The sequence below is a fragment of the Saccostrea cucullata genome, unplaced genomic scaffold (assembly GCF_032062105.1).
Source record: "Saccostrea cucullata isolate Sc308-1 unplaced genomic scaffold, CSIRO_AGI_Scuc_v1 ctg405, whole genome shotgun sequence".
In the NCBI taxonomy this organism is placed as follows: Eukaryota; Metazoa; Mollusca; class Bivalvia; order Ostreida; family Ostreidae; genus Saccostrea; species Saccostrea cuccullata.
In genome coordinates this window covers 38438-60000 of record NW_026930562.1, presented here as the reverse complement: position 1 = coordinate 60000, position 21563 = coordinate 38438, and the positions used below count along the sequence as shown (strand labels likewise).

General features: G+C 32.7%; 1 protein-coding gene across 1 annotated transcript; it reads left to right on the top strand.

The window, feature by feature from the left end:
- The first annotated feature begins 4227 nt into the window (after positions 1-4227).
- On the top strand, positions 4228-20989 carry LOC134229099 (protein fantom-like). The gene is made up of 36 exons (XM_062710808.1): positions 4228-4310; positions 4648-4776; positions 5826-5967; positions 6183-6247; positions 6337-6434; positions 6548-6628; positions 6760-6842; positions 6943-7029; positions 7655-7727; positions 7829-7899; positions 8385-8490; positions 8616-8762; positions 8847-9060; positions 9241-9347; positions 9505-9622; positions 9763-9881; positions 10092-10193; positions 10420-10491; positions 10677-10754; positions 10948-11133; positions 11322-11451; positions 11699-11793; positions 11934-12093; positions 12371-12525; positions 12677-12892; positions 13053-13247; positions 13338-13473; positions 13575-13637; positions 14172-14294; positions 16699-16727; positions 16829-16871; positions 18205-18389; positions 18500-18689; positions 18810-18894; positions 19145-19278; positions 19896-20989. Exons 2-36 carry the CDS (start codon positions 4722-4724, stop codon positions 20006-20008), a joined length of 4056 nt encoding a protein of 1351 aa, XP_062566792.1. The 5' UTR covers positions 4228-4310; positions 4648-4721; the 3' UTR covers positions 20009-20989.
- The last annotated feature ends 574 nt before the right edge of the window (positions 20990-21563 follow it).

Here is a 21563-nt window from a genome sequence, read left to right as displayed (position 1 = left end):
GAAACCATTGCTACGGACCTGTCTGATGATAGAGCATGACCATAATGAAGACAACTTCAACTGCAAGGATACGCCACACCAACCTTTTATTGTGAAAATTCTAAAAGAATAATTAACCTCTCCTTTGAAGACATGCTTGAGTTAAGACAATCTAATCAATCCAATGCTTAGCCTTTCTCTCTTCAACTCTTGTGTATTTATTTATTTATTAAAAAATAATTTCTTTAAAGAAGAAATTTTTAGGCTATAGACATCTGACATCTCTCTCTCTCTCTCTCTCTCTCTCTCTCTCTCTCTCTCTCTCTCTCTCTCTCTCTCAATCCATGATGTTCCATTCCGAGCGGAAAAATAATATATCCAAAGGATTTTTTTTTTGTTATAAAATGGCCAGGTAAATTATAAGAATTACTTTTGGAGTGAGCTGTAATGGTCTAAGTACATTATGTCCGTATCGTACACCAGTTGACAGTTTTATACCAAAAATAGATCGTTAATGTATTCAAAATTATAAATAGTACTTCGTTATCAAAATAGTTTGTTTTTCATAGCAACGCTCTATGTCTATATCCTCATTTAAACTGATTATTACATAAATAAAATCGATAGAATTAAACAGGGAAGTATTCACGAATTACTTACATCATAAATCGCACTTTTAATAAAATTTAAAATAAGACATAGATAGCTGGATATTTAATAGTGTAACAATACACATTAATATTTTTACACTTTTTTCCTAATCAAAACATAAGTAAATCATTTTGTAAAGTAGTCATGGGCAATATTTTGATTGTTTTTTTTAAAAATCAAAATAGTGAATTTTACCGGCAGGGGCTGACAAATTAAGTAATCTAATTCTACTGTTCCGATCATAAACTGTGTTTATGGAATTTTTCCTTTCCATTTTGTAGTCCTTCGAGCTAGAATCACGAACAAATTACTATTGAAAACTTGTGAACAGATAAAAATTGAACAAATAAAATTAACTTTTAAATTAGTAAAAGTCTAGATACCTAGTAAAATTTACTCAAGTGAATAGGGATTGTATGGACAGTAAATTTTACTAACTTCAACAAGAATTTTTTTTTCGCCCCCCTATTTTTCTCACATTTATCTACCAGTTTACATCTTTCGTAATTTTGCAGTTGTTAGACAGTTTCTATCGATATTAAGTTTTCAGTACTCCATTTTTTTCTCACCGGCTGCCATGTCATTGTATACATTTCACAAGTCTTTATTAATCTGATAGCTAAATCATGCTAGTGCTATCAAATATGCACATATAACACATGCAGGCTCAAGTTCCTTTCAAAGTTGATCAAAATCGTAGACAGGCAATCATATTTCAGTAAAACCATGTCTAACATATCTGCCGCTTTTCTGACCAACGATTTGCATAAATCAAGGTTATGAGCGAACAGGGTTTATATATTGCTTCAAAAGTACATATTCAGGATGTGAAATTTAGTATTAAAAGTAAATTTAATTGATTTCAATTGAAAGGTATGAAATTATGATAAACAAAGCTTTTTCGGCAAAAACTAATCTGTAAAAAAAAAAGAATACAATAAATAAATTGCATATGAAAATATCAAATCAAGTCATACATTTAAATAATTTTTAACAAAATAAATATATAAAATGCAGTTTTAAATTTGAAATTTTCTTTTAAATATTTGCATAATAGACATATTAGTTTCGGCCTGTCTGTCCGTCCGTCTGTCTGTATGGCTGTCTGTATGTAACACCTTCGTTTCCACGCGATATCTCGATATCTCGAAAAACCCTTTTACACAATTCTCTATGGCCTAAGAAAGACCCCTATTGATTTTAAAGTCAAAAAAAGTAAAGGTCATGAATTCACAAAAAATTCTCTCTTTTGTATCACTTTTGTTTCCGGGCGATATATCGAGAAGACTTTGTGCTTTTGCCATGAGATTAAATACTACAACTCCCTATGGCCCAAAGAAGACTATTATTTATTTTGAGGTCAAAGGTCAAGGTCGTACATTCAAACATTCTGTCTGTTTGTAAGATTTTTGTTTCCGGACGTTAAGCTTTTGAGTTTTTGCAATTAGATTTTATATCATAAATCCCTATAGTATTGGGGCCCGACGTTCTTGAAGTACCTCCCTCGACCTCCCCCTCTTGATCCGCGCATGCTCCTCTTTTTTTCTTCAAGCGGGTGAAACAGATTCTCTGAATTAGCTTTTTCTCAAAATAATCCTGAGGGATATGACGGGTGAAAAATTGTGCCCCTTTGTAAATCTTTAATTCAAAAAAAAAAAATTGAGTGGAAAATGAAGAAAAAAATATTTTTACAAGGCTAGATATGGAATGCCATATACGACAGCCAACTGCTTACTGCCAAGTGCTGACTGCTTACTGCCAACTGTCAGCTGCTTACTGCCAACTGCCTCACATATTTGAATAAATTTTATTTTTATATTGATACTTATGTAAATTTAAAAAAAAAGTCGCGGATCTATAGGACATTTTTTCCAAGAGGGTCACACTGGTAAAAAAAAGTCAACCCAGAAATTTCTTGACAAGAAAAAAGTACATGTACGTAAAGTCCTTTCCTAAATGTGAAAATTTATTTCGGCTGGGGAGAGGGGGTTCTTATGCGTCATAACTTCATGTGTATGACATTTTTTCATACCAACTTAACACGAATCCACATTTTAGGTTGGGGAGGTAGGGGTCTAAGGTCTAAGGTCCCTTTTAGCTGATTTATTTTATACAAAATAACTTTTAGTTGGTTAAGTTTCTGCATTAAATAACTTTACAAATTTCAGAGGGGTGTTCCGGACCCCTTTTTTCTAGATCTATGCATGTAAAACATATTTTATTTGTACAAACAAAGAGATATTATAAATGTTTGATTGGCGTTTTCTAAGTGGAGGGTCCAAGGTCAGTTATACCGCTAGTTCGTTTAGTCTATTTAACGTATGACTGTACAAATTTTAAATGCCCCCCCCCCCCCCCGATCTATGCATCTTTAATTTGAGGAAATTTTTAACTATAGAATATATATGGAAAAAGCAAATTTATTTTCAAAACATCTTTCTCTGCACAACGACAAATCTTTATTATTATTATTCTCTCTTCAAAGGTTTTGTTGTCTCCGGGGGAGGGGGGCTTCTTTAAATATTAAAAGCAGAAAATAGTCATTCATTACCTATTTCAAATAGGAAAACAAATAAAAAAAAATAACAATGTACTTTATCAACCGCATATATTGAATGATACATAAGATAAAACATATTGGTCATTTTATTCAATGTACTTTATCAACCGCATATATTGAATATTACATTAGAAAAAACATATTGGTCACTTTATTCGATTCAATTTTACCACGGTGACCCCCTTGGAAAAATGTCCTGGATCCGTGCCTTTTTTCCCCAATTTTGTGAAAATTCATATAAATACCAATACAAATATAAAATTTATTCAAATATGTGTGGCAGTTGGCAGTAAGCAGCTGACAGTTGGCAGTCAGCAGTTGGCTGTCGTATATGGCATTCCATAGCTAGAAGAAAATTAAAAGGCAGAGTGTTTAAATTTCAAAACTATACTATTATGTTGAATGCATAAATACAGGGACGTAGATTTATACTGACATATACGTCCCTGACACATGCATATTCTACATCTTTTTCTGCATCTGAAAGTTTTAGCATCGGTTAATATGAAGTAGTCAAACTGTACAGTGAAAGTGTTTTGTGGGTTAAATAGATTTTCTTTACATTACCCGGAATTAAAACAAGAACTTGCATTCATCTTTTTTTTTTTTTTTTTTTTTACTGTAGAATTAAAACAATTTTTAGATAGATTTAAAATTTAATGTGGACACAACATTAATCTCTATTTGATGTAGATAATATTTCCATATCACTGTTATGTCGCTGGTTTTCAAACAAACAAAAAATGAATTTAAATTTAAATTTTACATTCTAGTTCCACGTCTTAAAAAAGCGTGGTCAGATGCAAACATACAAAATTTTATCTGGTCACGTAGAATTTTTAAAGTTTAGTTGCTGGATGATACTTCTAAAGGTTGTGAAATTACCTGTGACATTAATTTTGAAATCAAAAGGTTAAATTCCATTCAATATAATTTTAAGAAATCGAATTTAGTCAATAACTTTCCAATATTGAATATATTGGATCGGGGTCGTTATTTTACAAAATAAAACCAAAATGCTGCGCATGCGTGTTTGAGTGTAAATAACATCAGTGGCAACAAGGAGTCTTGCTGATTCTCAATGTAATCTGTAATTTAAGCGCCCATAGGACTAAAAATGGTGAATTTGAATGCTTAGAACACTTCATTTACTTCTCGTTTTTATACAAATTACTGTACATGTGCATTACCATACAACCTATTCGTCTTGTTTTATACTTGATATTTACTATCATCAGTATCGACCTGTAGTTTTCAAACCAAGTATGTCAGTACATAATTATAGGATAGTTGTTTTTTCAGCAACAACAAAAATTTTCATTGATATATCATTTATGGAGAGTGTATCTATGTAAAAGTAATGGCAATAATTTGTCTGAAGATATTTAGGAATCTCCAGACCTATAGAGTTGACATGTTCAAACTTGTCACCAATTGTAAAATGTCTGTGTTCACAGGTGTAAACACTGAGTAGAGCAAGGAAACAGCTAAAAAGGATTTTGATATTGCCTGATTGTTGTATTCATCAAACATGACAGACATTGATATGGTACCAGTGAAAGACCCAGGAGGTGGAAAAAATGATGGTCAGTATGAAAACTGTAGACAGTATGTTTTGTCTTATTATAAATAATATGTTTTACGGTGTGACCGTTGGGGCGAGCGCAGTTGTACCATCAAAAACACTTGAAATTTATTGAAAAATTGATCAGCCACTTCAAACATCAAGCGGCACGAGACATCTCGACTAGCTGTGACGTCACACGACCTCACGGAGCTCGTCGGAGCTTACGGAGACAGCCGAGCATCTGGTTGCAACTATAGACCTGGTGTAATTTTGGTCGAAAACATTGCAGAGTTCTTTTTTGTTTCTTTGAAAGATTTCTACAAACTGAAAGCCTTTTATGCTTTACGTTATTATTTATTTATTTATTTGCGCAAAGGACATTGGGTAGTGCAGGAATTCTGGGAATGTTTCACAGAGAAATTTGCCTGACGTATGTACAGAAATCCGAATTTCCTCTGTTCATACACGTTAGCTTATTGAGCTCGCTTCGCGAGCGTCGCTTTGCGACGCTTGCTGCGCTTGCTATAATAATGCATATTTTATTCAAAAAAAAAAAAAAAAAAACCCCGCTCAATATGGAATACCAAGTATCTGAATGAGGTAATGCAGACTATGAATCATCTAAAAATTTGCAACATCAAAAAAAAATTTATGCATTGCATACTACATGATTTAATCCATTAAAGATAATTAACATTTGTATTTAATGCTTCATGTAGGACTTCTGAATTGATATTTGCAATTTTTGTCAAAATATTCATTATTCCACTTCCTTTTTAGTCCATTACATTAGTGTAACGAGTGAGCTTAATAAGCTTGCTGTTTAGTAAATATGCAAAGATGCGACACCCGCTAAGTTTTATCCAATGTAAATCTCAAAACAAAAACAAAAAAGTTTTATTCTTTTTCCTTCTTATATTAAACCTTAGTTCTTTTGACCATAATATATTGAAAGTAATATTTGCTGAATAATCTGTGTATGGATAGTATAAATGAAATTATTCTCTAGTTTGTGACTTTTCTGAGTACATATGTATTTGAGTCTGATAATATGAGTTTACTTGACAGGGTTTGAGCAGAAGGCTGCTCAGCAGAGGCGAATGGTCAGTAAGTGGGACAGAGACACTCTTGAGGATAAGTACCTAAGAATGTATGAAGAAAATCTTATTCTAAAGAAGCATGCTAGAAAACAGGAAGACAAGATCAAAAGGTTGGTAATGGTAGACATTCAGGTAACTGTTTTATAATGATAAACTCTACAGGAATTGTTGAATTGTTTGTGTTAAAAGCATATACGTTGTTTCCAATAATCTGTTTATATTAAGATGAGAAATTCCATAATGATTGCCCCATTGTTAACTTGGTACATGAAAATTATGAAAAATTTTGCTACAAGAAAAATATAATCATTGGTTTTATTTGTAGAATGGCAACAAAATTACTGAGGCTTGTGAATGACAAAAAGAAAAACTCGGAAATTGACGTTGGAGGTTAGAATATCACCATGTGTGTTTTTTTTTTAATTTAATTTTGACTAATTCAAATGCAGTTGATTAAATGTTTTAAAAATATTTTACAGTGAAGAAAGGACGGGACATTGAAATGGAGGAAAAGATGGAAGAACTCCATGATCACATCAGGGATTTAGAAAAACAAAATGTTCATTTGAAAGAAAAGGTGGGATCTTCATTTACTCTAGTATTTTCATTTTTACTTAGGAAAACTGCAGATATATTTTAAAAATTCAGAATATTTTGTAGCATTTTTGATAGAAATTTTGTTTTTTTTAGTTGATGCTGACTAAACAACAACTAGCGACTACTGGTAAAAGGACAACACCGTATAACCGTGTAGGCTCCAGGATTGACACAGTAAGGAGATAAAGACATTTTATTTTTAAAGATATTCTGTTATGTGTAATGAATGAGAAAGCCATACAAAATGTTCATGAAAATTTGCTAGAACTGGCACTTAATACCTGTTTTCTTGCTTGCCATCTTAGGGCATTGCTAAGACCAGTCATCCATCGGATCCAAGATTAACCAAAAACATGCGAGTAGTAGGACCACAAGATGGCTTACGGGAGTGAGTAAAAAATATACAGGCATTTTATATTTACCAGAAATATGATTAATTATAAAAAAAATATGAATTCAACATTATATCTGCATTTGGTTGTCTTCAGACAGCACATTTATCAGACACAGAGCATGCCTCAACAAAGGAGTAATCAGGGACTAATGGAGCATACCAGATCAGAACTCAGGCATAAGTAAGTCTCTGTCTTACATTTTATACAGTGTATTTAGTGAAAGGTAGAGACCAGAACTCAGGCATAAGTAAGTCACTGTCTTACATTTTAGACAGTGTATTTAGTTAAAGGTAGAGACCAGTACTCAGGCATAAGTAAGTCACTGTCTAACATTTTATACAGTGTATTTAGTGAAAGGTAGGGACCAGTACTCAGGCATAAGTAAGTCACTGTCTAACATTTTATACAGTGTATTTAGTGAAAGGTAGAGACCAGTACTCAGGCATAAGTAAGTCACTGTCTAACATTTTATACAGTGTATTTAGTGAAAGGTAGAGACCAGTACTCAGGCATAAGTAAGTCACTGTCTAACATTTTATACAGTGTATTTAGTGAAAGGTAGAGACCAGTACTCAGGCATAAGTAAGTCACTGTCTAACATTTTATACAGTGTATTTAGTGAAAGGTAGAGACCAGTACTCAGGCATAAGTAAGTCACTGTCTAACATTTTATGCAGACTATTTAGTGAAAGGTAGAGAAAAATGTGAGTAATTAGTCCATGAAAAAAATCTTGGAATTTATTGATATTCTACAGAAAAAAATCTTAAAAGATTTTTAAAAAAACCATTTATGTATATTTTGCAGAAATGATCAAATAGCTCAGCTCCACGAACAGCTGAATATGTGTGAGATGGAGATTGAAAATCTACGCCAACAGGTAATTCTTATGTATGATACTGTCACTTTTATATTACTTTGTTACTTATAAATGTGATCTCTGGAAACAGCATATTGACCCTTCATATTTCTCTGGCATAGATAAAAGTTAAAGAGTCTGATTATGAAGAGGACCTCTTGAAAATAAAGCAACAAATTACAGCAGAACAGAGGTAGGTCAATAAAAAATTGCTGTGATTGTTGGCCTGTATTAAGTGAAACCTTTTTGTGAACTTGCATTCAAGTCATGAACTAATGCATTTACAACTCGGACACTACATATGCTGTGTATTATAATGGATAGAAACTGCATCCTGAGCGTTCACTTTGACAATATTGACTAATAAGAATTATGTCCTGTAAGTCTAAAACTACTTGAAATGGTTGTCAAGAAATGAACCTTTGATGTACTATTTCTTGTTATAATTTTTAATGCATATACATGTATATAATGTAGGTTAGGAATCAACATAATTATTTAAAATTTACTTTATTCACAATTTATCATATTCCCATGAAGTTAAACTGTTTGAATAGCAATATTCACAGTTGGTGAACTTTTAACCTGTTTCATAGGCAGTCCTTATATTTCATACTTGTTGGACTGAGTGTGTATGACTGCCAATACAATTGAATAAATAAGTTTTTGATTTTTCAGAGCAACAGTGCAAGAAAACATAGATCTGATAAAGTTACAAAGGGAGGTGAAAGAGAAATCAACAAAATTGTCAGCTGTTACAGAAAAATATGCCATTCTGGAAGAGGTTTATACTTAATGTTTACTAAAACGTTGAATAACATTTTTCTTTTTAATTAAGTAGATATGTGAAGACATTTTTAAGGTACGAAGTCATTTTAATCACTAATATATGTTATCTTTTTTTTGTAGAATCTACACACAATGAAGCGTAGTCATGACAACATGTTGATGGAGATGGAAAACTTAAATATGCAGCTCAAGGAAGAACAGAACAGAGTCCTTACTTTACAGAATGAATTGAAATTTGGCACAACCAACAACAGGAAAATCATTGAGGTAAGATGGTGAAAAAGCTATTTTGTCTCCAAACCTAAAGTTATAAATTCATGTATTTGGCTAACTGGACATTTTTTTGTTTAGTTACAAGAGCAAGTATCTTGTTTGGAGAAAGAGAACCAGATTTTGAAGGAAGCCAATGAGAAGTTTGTCAGCAGTGCTTTTGATCTGGAACGTGAAAGGGAATGGCGACAGAGAGAGAACCAGTTAAAGGTACAAATTGCACAACTAGAGGCTACACTAAAGGCAGATCTGGGAGAAAAAGGAGGCATCTTGGATAAATATGCCATTGAAAAAGGTACTCTTTAACTTATGTATGATTCTATATTGGCATGAAACCTTATTATTATTGATATAATTTTTTTTTGGTGAAATCCATTGAGTGGTGTCTATAATTTTAAGGATTGCTTTATCACAATATATGATACAGGTGATACAAGTGATATTTAGTGCCTGAATAAATATGTTTATTTTACAGAGACCCATGAGCAGCTACAGGCCCAGTTCAGGGAAATGCAGTTAGAACATTATCAATTGAAAGAGGAGTATGATGATCTCAAAGAAAAGATGAAGTTTTTCACCAAAGTATGATTTAAAAAAAACATCCAGCTTTGCACACAAATTTGTCTTATTATTGTCTGTTTACATTTAGATACAGCTTGTCCAAAATACAGTACTTCTGGAGTTTTGTAATGATTTATATTGGAGTACTAAAGCATTAACTTTGTGACATTATTTGTAGGAGAGTGCTATTGATTTCACAGAGATTGAGGAAGCCCTGGTTCTGGTCAAACAGAAGAAACAACAGTCTGTGCCTGACCCAGATTTCCTACAGAAAGTGGACAAAGAAATGTCCAAAGGTCAGTTGATGAAACTAATTATATACAACTATATGTTTACATATCAAATGCATATCAAATAGTTTATCGTGACTTCTGATTTTAAAATCTTCATTTGATACACCATACAATATTGTGAAAATCGTTTTTTGTTTTGACAGATGAGCATAAGAAGCTACTAGAAATACAGGCCGAGTATGCTGAGTGTATACATGAACTGGAGAAGACACGTAACATGTTGGTCATACAACACAAGATCAACAAAGACTACCAACAGGAGGTCAGGAAATTTGTGATTTAAATTCTAATTTATAGTCTATAATATTACAATCTGAGATAAGAATTCTAGTTTTTTTTTCTGTAAAGTCTGCAGTCTATGATCAGAATTTTATTTTATGTCAGCATTCTGCATTCTGATTTCAAGTTAATGTCTCTAGTGTACTTTGTAGGTAAATACAGCCTCATACTAAGTTTATCTATCTCTCTGCAGGTTGATATTTCCCAATCCAAGATTGATGAAATAAAGAAGGAATATGAGACAAAGTTGGATGAGTATGCTCGCTTGCTGGACATCAGGGCAGCCAGAATAAAGGTTAGTTATTTAATAATCGTTTGATTTGCGTTAACCCACCTTCAACAATCTAAAAGAAAAAATTAAAAGCAATGCCATTATGAATTGCAAAAATTTTATTTTCTTACAAATTTTAAAACATCTGATCATTATCATGTCAGTGTTGCCGAGAAACGTGTCCAAGATTCTGAAGTTTAATTGTAAATGCTTTATTTGTAATTTTTACTGTAATAATTTGTTCTTACAGAAACTAGAGGCCCAACTGAGAGATGTTGCTTACGGAACAAAACAATACAAAGTACCCCCACCTACTGATACGGTAAGGGTAAGAAATAATAAAGGTCCCTTTCCACTGATAATAGAGGGGTAACAAGACAAATTACCCCCTCCATAACAGTAATGGGCATGTGATATTTCAAACATTTCTCTTTCATAAAATAACTAAGAGTGTTTGTAAACAATTTTAGATCTTTATTATTGGTTATTTTTTTAATATATATTTAGCTTGAAGATACCATTGACTTTGATGAAACTATTCACCTTGAAAGAGGACAGAACCTGTTTGAAATTCATGTACAAAAGGCAAGTTTTCATCAAATACTGAAACAAAATAAAAGTACAATGTGCATTGATATTAGCAAATTTAATTGTAATACATGGTTTTAATAAGCTGTTGGTCAATCAATCAGGCTAATACAATGTTAGCTTCTTGTACTTTGATTTGTTAAGGATCTAAGACTTTCTATATTTTGATTGGTTGATTTGGATCTTTTAGGTCAGTCTGTCTCCTGAGGCCATTAAACTCCTTGGAGATGAGGAAGCGTTGATTTTCTGTACCTGGGAGTTCTTTGAGTTTGAGATTCAGTCCACACCTGTGCTCAAAGGTCCTCGTCCCGAGTATGATTTCACTTCTCAGTACGTGGTCAAGGTGGACGACTTCTTCCTACATTATCTACAGCGGGTAAGTTATTGTAAACTGAAGATCTCATGACGTCACGTCTGACAGTTTTTATCATTATGATATATTTAGATATATTATGAAATACATGTAATTTACAAGCTAATTCACTCCAGTGTATATTTTTGTATATTATTTAATAATGATAGAAAGGATACATTATCTTATGAAGGAACATTGAATTTTTCCAGGAAAGTTGTACTTTAGAGCTTCACCAGTCCTTGGGACAAGACTTTAAGACTGTAGGGGCCTGTCAACTCGTCTTCAATGACATATTTGACAAACCTCACGGGAGAATTCATGGGACTGCTAACCTCACAGGTAATCCAGTTTTGTCTTTCCCCGGCCATTTTCTAAAATCAAATTAGAATGAATAAAAGAAGATATCTAAGAAATCAAGAAAGACCTTTTATTCAACAATGTTTTAGTCACAAAAGTGAATGAAATTGGGCAGAATGTGCAGTCTGTTTTGACCCTTTCAGTCATTGGTTGCTTCCAAAGACCAGATAATTTTTGTGAGGTGACTATGGACAGTGACCGTTGAACTGCTTTGATAATTTATTGATAGGTTTGGATGGTGAGGGAGCAGGAATGGGCTTTGGTATTGTAGAATACTGGATCCGATTACGAGTCCCAATGGAACAAGCACTGAGACTCTATAAGGTCAGTCCATTCAATTAAAATTACTGATTCAACTGACTGACACAAAAATAATTTTAAAAATAATGAAATACAGCATGTATTTGAAAAGAAAAATTATAATATAAGAAATAGTAACTAATTTGCTTATGTTTTCTAAATAGGAGCGTACGAAAGCTCTGGGATATGTCATGTCCAATCAGAAGGCAGCTACTGAAGCTCTACAGGCCCTGGATGAGAACGCGGCAATGAGACCCAAAGACAACATCAATGAACTACATATCAAGATTGTCCGCTGCAGTGGTCTCAAGTCAAGGCAACCTAGTAAGTTGTTTTGTAGATTGTAATGGAATGTTTAGCATTTTCATTTTGAAAGGAAGAAAATAAGCTTTCAAGTTTCCTGCAAGTACTTGTACATACTTCATTAAAAAAAGTGCAATATGAACACTTCCAAAAAGAACAAGATACAGAAATGAAATTGAAAGAGATAGAAAAAGAAGTGATTTATGAATGAGCTGACGTTTTTTCATTAAAAAAGCATAAAATTAGTGTATCTTTATATAAAGTATTTGATTGTACACATATCTTATGCATTTTGTAGATATACAGCCGTCTCCTTATTGTGTATACCAGTTTTATGACAACAGAGACCATGATACAACGATCATAAGAAATTCTAATAACCCTGAGTTTAATGACCATAAAACGTATCCTGTACCAATGACAGCTGACTTAGACCAGTTCCTTAAAACTACGGTAATGTTATAAGTTTACATACTAGTTTGTATTAGCTTGATAAAGACAAAGTCTGAAGTGATAAATTTATTTCAAGTTCAAATGAAAGCACTGTGATCTACGGAATTCTTGTTTAGTGCTTTGTGTTACTGACTATTTATTGTCTTTTCAGCCATTAAAAGTGTTTGTGTTTGATGACCTTGACCCTGAGCAAGCCTCCTACATCGGTATTGCTGATGTGCCCCTGATTCCTTTGGCCCACAATAAAGCTGTGAAGGGACTGTTTGAGCTGAAGGCTGCCAATGGGCGTGTCTCCGGGACAATTGAGATGGAGCTGAGGTGGCAGTTTACTTATGTACCTCCTAAAGGCATGCCTATCACTGAACAGGTAATGGCTAAATGTCATCAAGTTCTTAGAACTAATAATGTCTCCAAATTTAATTGAGAGATTATGCATGAAATTTTAGTACAGATAGTGTAAAATGGTACTAATTTTCAAACTTGTAGATCTTTAAAAAAAATATGTTTCAATTTCTTGATTTTAATAGCCGCCAACACAAGACGTAAAACCTGAGGAACCAACTCCATTAGATGAAACTCTTCCTCCCGCCCAAACAAAGACCAGAATGGCTGCCAAGTTCCCTGGGCCTTCTGCTACATCCACTCCCATGCCAAAGTCCAGACTTACCGATGATACAATGGAGGGATTTGTCAAGTCTATGGATATAGACACCACACCGAAGGTGAGGGGCTGTCATAACAGGCTCTGTTCATGGTCCGCTGAGTTATGTGTTGAATGATATTAATTTTTTTTTTAATTATCACTTTTTAAGGCTGCACCAAAGAAGAAGTTGGAACTTCAAGAAGAGTCTTCAATTCAACCATCAGAGTCTCTTGTCCACGAGGCTGTATCAGAAGTGGTGTCTGCGAACCTTCCCAGCATGCTCTCTACCGAGTCAATGCCACAAGGCAAGTAACACTCACCTGGTGGTGTCATAACGTTCTCATCATACACATTGGTAAAAATTGAACGCTAGAATCATTTATTTTCAATGTGTGTTGAATTTTAGTTCCGCAAGTTGAGAGTCCAGTTTCCTCTAAGAAATCATCTCCCAGAGCCCCGTCAGATCAGGGTATGTGTCAAAAGTGAAAAAAAAATCTATTGCCTGCCTCAGGTTAAACAAAATCAGGGAAATCTAATAAGTATGAACAAAGACTTTCTACAAAAATAGATACATTGGTGAAATGGGTACTTAATAAGTGTTTTTTAACATGGCTAGTGCGGTGAAGGGAAAGGTTGTGCTTTTTGTGTAAAACAGGCTAAAACCTTGTCTTTGTTTTGTTTGAGAAATCAGAAATATTCAAACCATTTATAATATTTTTATCATAAAAATTTAATATATTTTTTTATCAAGAAAATTCAATAGTTAATGCATAAAAATTTAATGCTGTGCAATTATTTTTATGAAATTTTAGATATTTGTTCTAATTTACATAAATATTACACCTAGAAGCCAGTATCATATGCATGAAATGACTATATCTCATAATAATCTAGTGGTATTTATATATACATATATCATATCCATACAAATACCTTTATATCAACAAAACTGATAGATCCCTCTTGTTTAATGGCATGAAATATTAGAAGCATGTGATTTTAGCTGAACATCAAGATATACACCAGCCAGAAATCGAGGATGAATCTGACACTCTGAGTGAGGAGTCCAGTCCTCAGCCTGTGGGGGAGGCGCTTGCCCGCCCCTCCCCTCCCCCCGAGTCTGATGGTAAGACGGGTACCCCCTCACTGCTGGTGATGGGCATGGCTGTAGTGGTAGATGTAGTAACCCAAACCCTGACCCTAGTCATCACATGTAGTTTTTCCTTATTATTTTCTTTAGTTTGGAGAATATCTGAAACAGTTGTCAAAAGCATATAAAGTACTTTTGCCTTGCATGAAATTATGTTATCATAATAAATTTCTTTTGTACATGGTACAAGGAATATAAAGTAATTAAGAATGAGTTATGTAAAGTATTTTTTATGTGTGTCCATGTATCAGTGGGTGCGTATCATTACCGCTACATTTTCGAAATTTTCATTACTGCTACATAGTCATTACCGCTACAAAAAACATTACATTACCGCTACATATAAAAGTATACATTACCGCTACATTGCCGTACAAAAGATACATGCATCTCATACAACAAATCATGGACTAGGTAGGCCTATATTAATCCTCAAATATTTGAAGCAGTTCATTTTAACATTCCCAAAACTAAAATGTAAGGATGAGAACTGTAAAAACATCGTGCCAAGTTCTTTGTGAAAGCTCTGTGATTGGAAATTTATCATATTCTGTGCATGTGCCATACCTGGCTGATTTGGTATGTAGCGGTAATGAGTTGTTTTCGATGGAAAAATTGTAGCGGTAATGATCGGTCGAAAAATTGAAAAAATGTAGCGGTAATGAGTTGAAATTTTTGACGATGTAGCAGTAATGTTGACCTCCCATATCAGTAATTGTCTAATGGTTCAATATTAAAGCAGCTTTAATAGAAAAGAAATTAAATGTCTATATTTGTTTTTCTGCTTTTGACAGCTATTTCAGTTTCTAGGTAGATGTGCTTTTCTTCATAACATAGAGCAGTCAACTTAACTCATAATTATTATTTGAATGATTTTACTAGCACCTTTTACATTTGACACCATTTTGCAGGCAATAATTAATTTATTTCAGGTCTCTCTATCTTGTGAATTTCAGTACAAACCATGCATACTTTATTTCTCACTCTATACTTCCTGTCGCAGGTAAACAAAAACCTGTCCCCAAAGCCAGGAAAACGTTGAGTTTTCGTCTAGGTAAATTAGCATGTGGATATAGCCCTGCATGGTCCCTTGTGATAAGGATGTCTTGTCTATGCTTATGGTGATATAATTATTTGTAAATTTTTAACTGTTTCTACTCGGATAAATCTTAAATGTGTGTAGTTATAACTTCATATTATCCAATTTATTTAAACACATAAGTTTTGTTTATCCTGTAGATATGAATAGAATACATATGACGTGTATAGAACCATTTGTGTACAGCATGATAATTTATGCAACATGTAGTGAAGATTTTATTTACTTGAATGTTGATATCATTAAATTTTTATACCATTTATATGTAATAGCAGTCAATGTATCAACACTCTGTGTCATAAAATAATTATGCTTGAAAATTCTTTTTTATATCTTCAATCCGAATTACATGTAAAACTTTTATTTGTTAATATCAGTCGAAAACTACTTTCAATACGCTTTAACATGTCATCAATTCATCATTACATGTAAAGGCTCTTTTACACATCAGCAATCCAAAATTACGTAAAAATACTTTCTAACATGTCATCAAGATTTCATTACATGTAAACAACCTTTTGCATGTCATCAATCTATCATCACATGTAAATAGTCTTTGATAAGTTTTAAATCTGTATTACATGTCAATACTTTTTGTCATATCTCTGATTACCTGTTAATTAAAATTGTTGGAATTTTCATCATTTCATCATCACATGCAAATGCAATTTACTCCTTGAGTGAAGTCTGTAATTCAACATTTAATACATGTACACGTAAATACTCTTTGACATGTTTGTATTCAAACATAAGATTTAAATTCTCTTTGACATGATATTCCATCAGTACATGTAAATACTCCTTAGCATTGTCATTATCCAGTGTTACATATAAATTCTCTTTGACAAGTCTTATCTCTACTCAGCATCTACTGTAATATACTACCATGACCTTTGCTGTAATCCACTGTTAAATACCTCTGTTACCTTTGATTATTTGTAATTAATTGTCATATCTTTGTCCAGCATCTGTGTTTTCCCTTTCAAGTCCATATACTTTGGTTGGGTATTCACATTTTTCCTATTTGTTGGGGCTTGAATTGATGCACATTATTTATCCAATGCATGTTTATCTGTTGTGAAATTATAAGAATTAGTTCATTTTATCAAAGAAAATATATATTCATAGTTGTACTCAATATCTTACTTGTTGATTTCTTGTCATTTAAGTTTTATTGTATCATTTTAATCATATGCTGATGATTTGTTAAAATTTTAGAAATCTACATTCATATTCAAAATTATTTATTAATACAATTGTAATTTACATCTTATTTTACAGATATGAAAGAGGAAACTTTAACTCCTAAGGTAAGTAATCAGGTACATAGTTACAATATTCAGGTCATAGTGTACTGATTATTGAACAGCCCTTTAATTTGTTTGCAATAAAAATGTCTCTTCTTTTTCAGGCAGGAAGCAAAGCCTCAGACACCATGTTTGGAGATGAAGAAGGTAGGTCGGGAAGCGTAGGTTAGCGGCTTTTTTGTGAACACAGAGGAATGTTTCTAAAAAAAAAAAAAACACTATCAAATAATTACTAGGGCCGTTCAAAAATTACGCGGACTTGTTGCACATACAAAATATATTACGACATAATCAGAAAATTTCACAAATAATATAAAAGAATCTTTACTTATATGGTCATCAAAATTTCATATCAAAATATTGGAAATTGGTATTATTTTGAGTGATTTTTCAAGACATACCATTAAGTCACGGCGCAGCAAAATCTTCGACGTCACATGCATTATAAAAAAATATGTGATTGAGCTTTCATTTTCTCAACATTTTCCCTTGAGTACCTGTATAGTTTGAGTTACCTTATCTACTCCACCAAAACACCATTTCTTGTCAAGCTTAAAATCTATTAAACAAGTAAAGAATATTCTTTTTCTTTGTTTTAAAACCAAAAACTACTTATGAGATATAGTGTGATATTGGTGACTCTCAATCACGTTCTTTACAATCCGAATAAAGTTAACTTTTCGTCTATAATCTTTTCCCAGTCCTCCCGTATAGCCTTTTTACAGAGGTCTAACTGTCTAAATTTTCAATTTGCTATTTGTGGGCGAATGTCACGAGTAGTCTAGTTTACTACATGTTTTATTATGCATATTTTGGATCTATGTTGCCGATTTAAGCATTACACATTTTTAACAAAAGTGTGGTGCGCCGTCAATTCATGAGACGTCATTTTCACAGTCATTTTCACGGGAATCGCATCAAAAAAATCACTATATTTCTACATTTATAAATTAAATATTACGTCCAAAATCTAAATACATGATAATAGAACAATTTAAAGGTACATTTGAGAAAATTGTCAAAAAATATTACGAATTTTAGAAAATCAATGAGTTAAATTTTTGAATCCGCATGCTTTTGCTTATATTTTTTTAAAAATGCGCCGTACCTCTCCATCAACGATATCAACATACCGATAATTTTAGTAGAATTTTTTTTAAATACAGAAATTTTGCCCAAAATTTATTGGAATCTTTAAGATACATATTTCTGTGAAATTTTATAACTATATGACGTCTGTAAGAGTAAATAATAGCACAGTCCGCGTAATTTTTGAACGGCCCTCGTATAATGGTGATTGTGAAGAATGCAAATTTAACTTTCGGATAAGAATTACTATATAGTACTTCAGATAATTTTCAATATATTTTCTGTAGATCCTAATATTAATACCCTGACATTTCAGTAAATTATTAACAATTTATTTATGTACATGTATTTTAAAAGTAATAATTGTACCCATCTTTATCTGAATTAACAGAGGAGATAGAGGAGGATATAACAGAGGAAGTGGAGGATCATGGAGAGACGTTACCCCAGACCCACCCCTCAACAGAGACGGAGGAGGAGGAGGGGTCAGAAAAATTACAGATGGAGACGGACAGTGAGGGCATTGTTGTGATGAATCCGAAACCCAAACGTCGCGGCAAGGCAGTCAACAAAGCAGTATGTCAGATTTTAGTGTTAAATTATAGTGCCATGTCAAGGATACTTTCATATTACTTTAGCAGTAGTAGTGCACTACATACAGAGTAATTTTTTCTTGTCATTAACAGGCTAACAGTGTGACAGTCACAATATCTCACCTCTCGTTAAATGAAAATGCAACTGTACTGGACAATGACAATGTTAAACAGCTGTTTGTAGCCTACAATTTCCTGGGCATTGATCCACAGGATCTTGAAACACCTTTCTCTCTACCTAAACCTAAAGCAAATATTCCTATTGCCTACAACTTCACAAAAAGTAAGTCATATATACTGTCTGTGTAATAATTCAAAAAGATTAACTATCAAGTAATATTTTGGACTGATCTTGAAATGGAAACAATCCTTATTAATACTGGACTTTATATTTATTTCACAGCTTTCCAAGTGGACATGCAGAAGAATTATGAGAGGAGGCAGTATTTAGCGGGCATGTTGTTACCGGACGATCCAGAGCAGGGCAGGTATGGTGGGCTTACTGATCTAGAGATCTAGTCTTCCTGATTGGGTTCACTCACATAGCCGAGTAAAACGTGCAAAATGTATCTAAATAAATCCTAGCAGTATGAATTAAAAAAAGATTATCAGATTTCAGTTTAATCAATGTGATTAATTAATGACGTGAATCCCAGGAAATAGCAGCTTCAATGAATTGTCAATGAAAAGGCTTTAAAATTGCTTTGGATGACTATGGTTGTTTTTTGATGTTTTCAGAATTCGTTTCACTGTGGTAAGTGAGCCCCCAGATGATGACATGGATGCCGAGTGTGAAGACATCGGAGTGGCTTTTGTGGGAGTCAAAGAGATTCTGATGACAAAAAAAGATGTTGAGGAGCAAAATGTTGATCGTAAGTATTAAATGGTCCGGGCAACTCAAAATAAGCCACTCCTGTTTATTTTCCTGACCGTTAATAATCAAGTATTGAGAACAATATTAGGAGAAGAACAGAAAAGCAAGAAAAATATTACATTTGGGTTTGATGCAAAGAACTCTATTTATCAGTAAAACCTGATCAAATTTTATTTCAAACTTGTATTTGGCGATTGATCAAGAAAAATTCTGAAATGATCATATTATAATACACGTAAAGTTTATTAAAGCATATTCTAACAATTTTTTTAAGAACATTCATAAATACTTTAAATAGTAATACATGTACTTGATTTTGGAATTTCCTTTTACCTGTCCATCATAGTGTTGATTCACCTTTGACCAAGAGAGTGTATTCAGTATATGTTTATATAAAGATGCTATTATTCTAAACTGGGTAGGTGTGGATAATTTTACATCCTGATAATCTTGTATAGAACATGACCAAACACACCTGGAACACTGTATACTAAAACCCAACTCACTCTTGCATAAAATAAATATCATTACTTAGAATAGATTGGACATTTCCACAATATGAAATTCTCAGAAAAATTCACATATTACTTTAAGTTTCATTTATGTCTATTGTAGTTCATGATGTGAAAAATGAGAAGGAGGTGATAGGAACACTGAATGTGACGGTCAAATGTCTGGCTGCTTTAGAGGCGGTAGAGAAAGAAATGCAGATAGAAGGGACTTACTGAGTAGGAACACTCCAAACACTCGAGAAAGATTAAATACTTTGAAGGATATTAAATTGGAGAATTATGAAATTCACTGCAGAAAGATGTTTTAATAGCTGCAGAAACAAAAATATTTTATGACCGAAAAAAAAATCCTCAAATGTAGGATTATACAAAGGAGAGAATTAGGTTACATTCTTTCATTTAATCCATTTCACAAGCACTACCATTTTTGTGGCTAGTTATAACAAGTGCTCCTTTGTGTGCTTTGATGGATTATCAGCTCATTATCATCAATGTTAGGGATCCTATGAGATTTCAATTATCAGTAACATTTTCAATTTGTAAGATGTCAGATCTGCTTGAAATAGTGTAGAAGTACTTTATTCAGCATGGTATTAAGTTAAGCTATGTTTGTACTCATTCATTTTTCCTGGAAATTTGTCCCTGTGTACTGTTTGTTTGATACCCTCTGATTAAACAGAAATTGTTATTCTGAGGAAATTCTAACACTGGTACTGAAAAAGTACTTTTACTCTATGTTAGAAGATTTCAAAGGTAAATTTTAATATATTTTTTTTTTTTGCATAGAAAATTTTTATTTCAAAATTTGTGAATTTTACAATTTTCCGTCCACTTTGAGTTGTAGTTAAAAAACTAGATAATAAAAAAAAATGAATGAATTACATATCCATAGATTACATGAATTTATTTAATTTATTTCATTTGAAGATGATAGTACATGTATATTTATGATGTATGCAGATTGTAATGTTTTTTATGCTTGAATGTGTATGAGGTTTTTAACTTAAAAAAAGACTGATGATTTCAATTGGTTTATTTTATGTGACCTCAGACTGCAAAACTGTGATATGATATACATTGATACTGTACATGTAGAAATTAAGAGATTTTAGCTAAGAATACTGAGGTCTTATTAAGCTAGAATATTCCATATTATACCTCTTTTATTAGAAATAAAATGTGGAAAACAGCATGAAACATGTTATGTATGTTTTATCATTATTTTGAAAATGGCCTTACCTGCATTGAACAATAAATAAATGCGATCATCATATTTATTTAAAGCAAGCACTGATATAAAAGTGTAAAATGCATCAAATTAAAAAAAAGGGGGACAAAATTGCAGTGCAGAGAGTACTAGGAGTAAGAGCCTCAGTTAATGTGAATAAGTTCCCTACTCTATGGAAGGGAATTACCGCCAAAAGTCTATGTATCTTGCTTTTATTCTTATTATGCCTACTTCTTTATGCTTTGTTATTATTGTAATCATATGTCACTTTATTGTTTTCATATTCGTCTTTATTACATTTCACTTTGACTTTTATCCTTCTTCATTTCGTCCTTACTTCTATGTTTCTTTATTCTTGTTAAGTCATTTTATTTTCTTTTAAATTGATACAGTATCTTAAATGATTATCTCTATTACGAACGTTAACTCAATCATGCAAACAATGAAGCATATTCAATGAAGACGAATACGAGTTGTCCTAATTTAGTGCCGCATTATAACGCTAGGTGGCAGGGGTGTTCGCTAAGAGTGTTGGTAAAATTA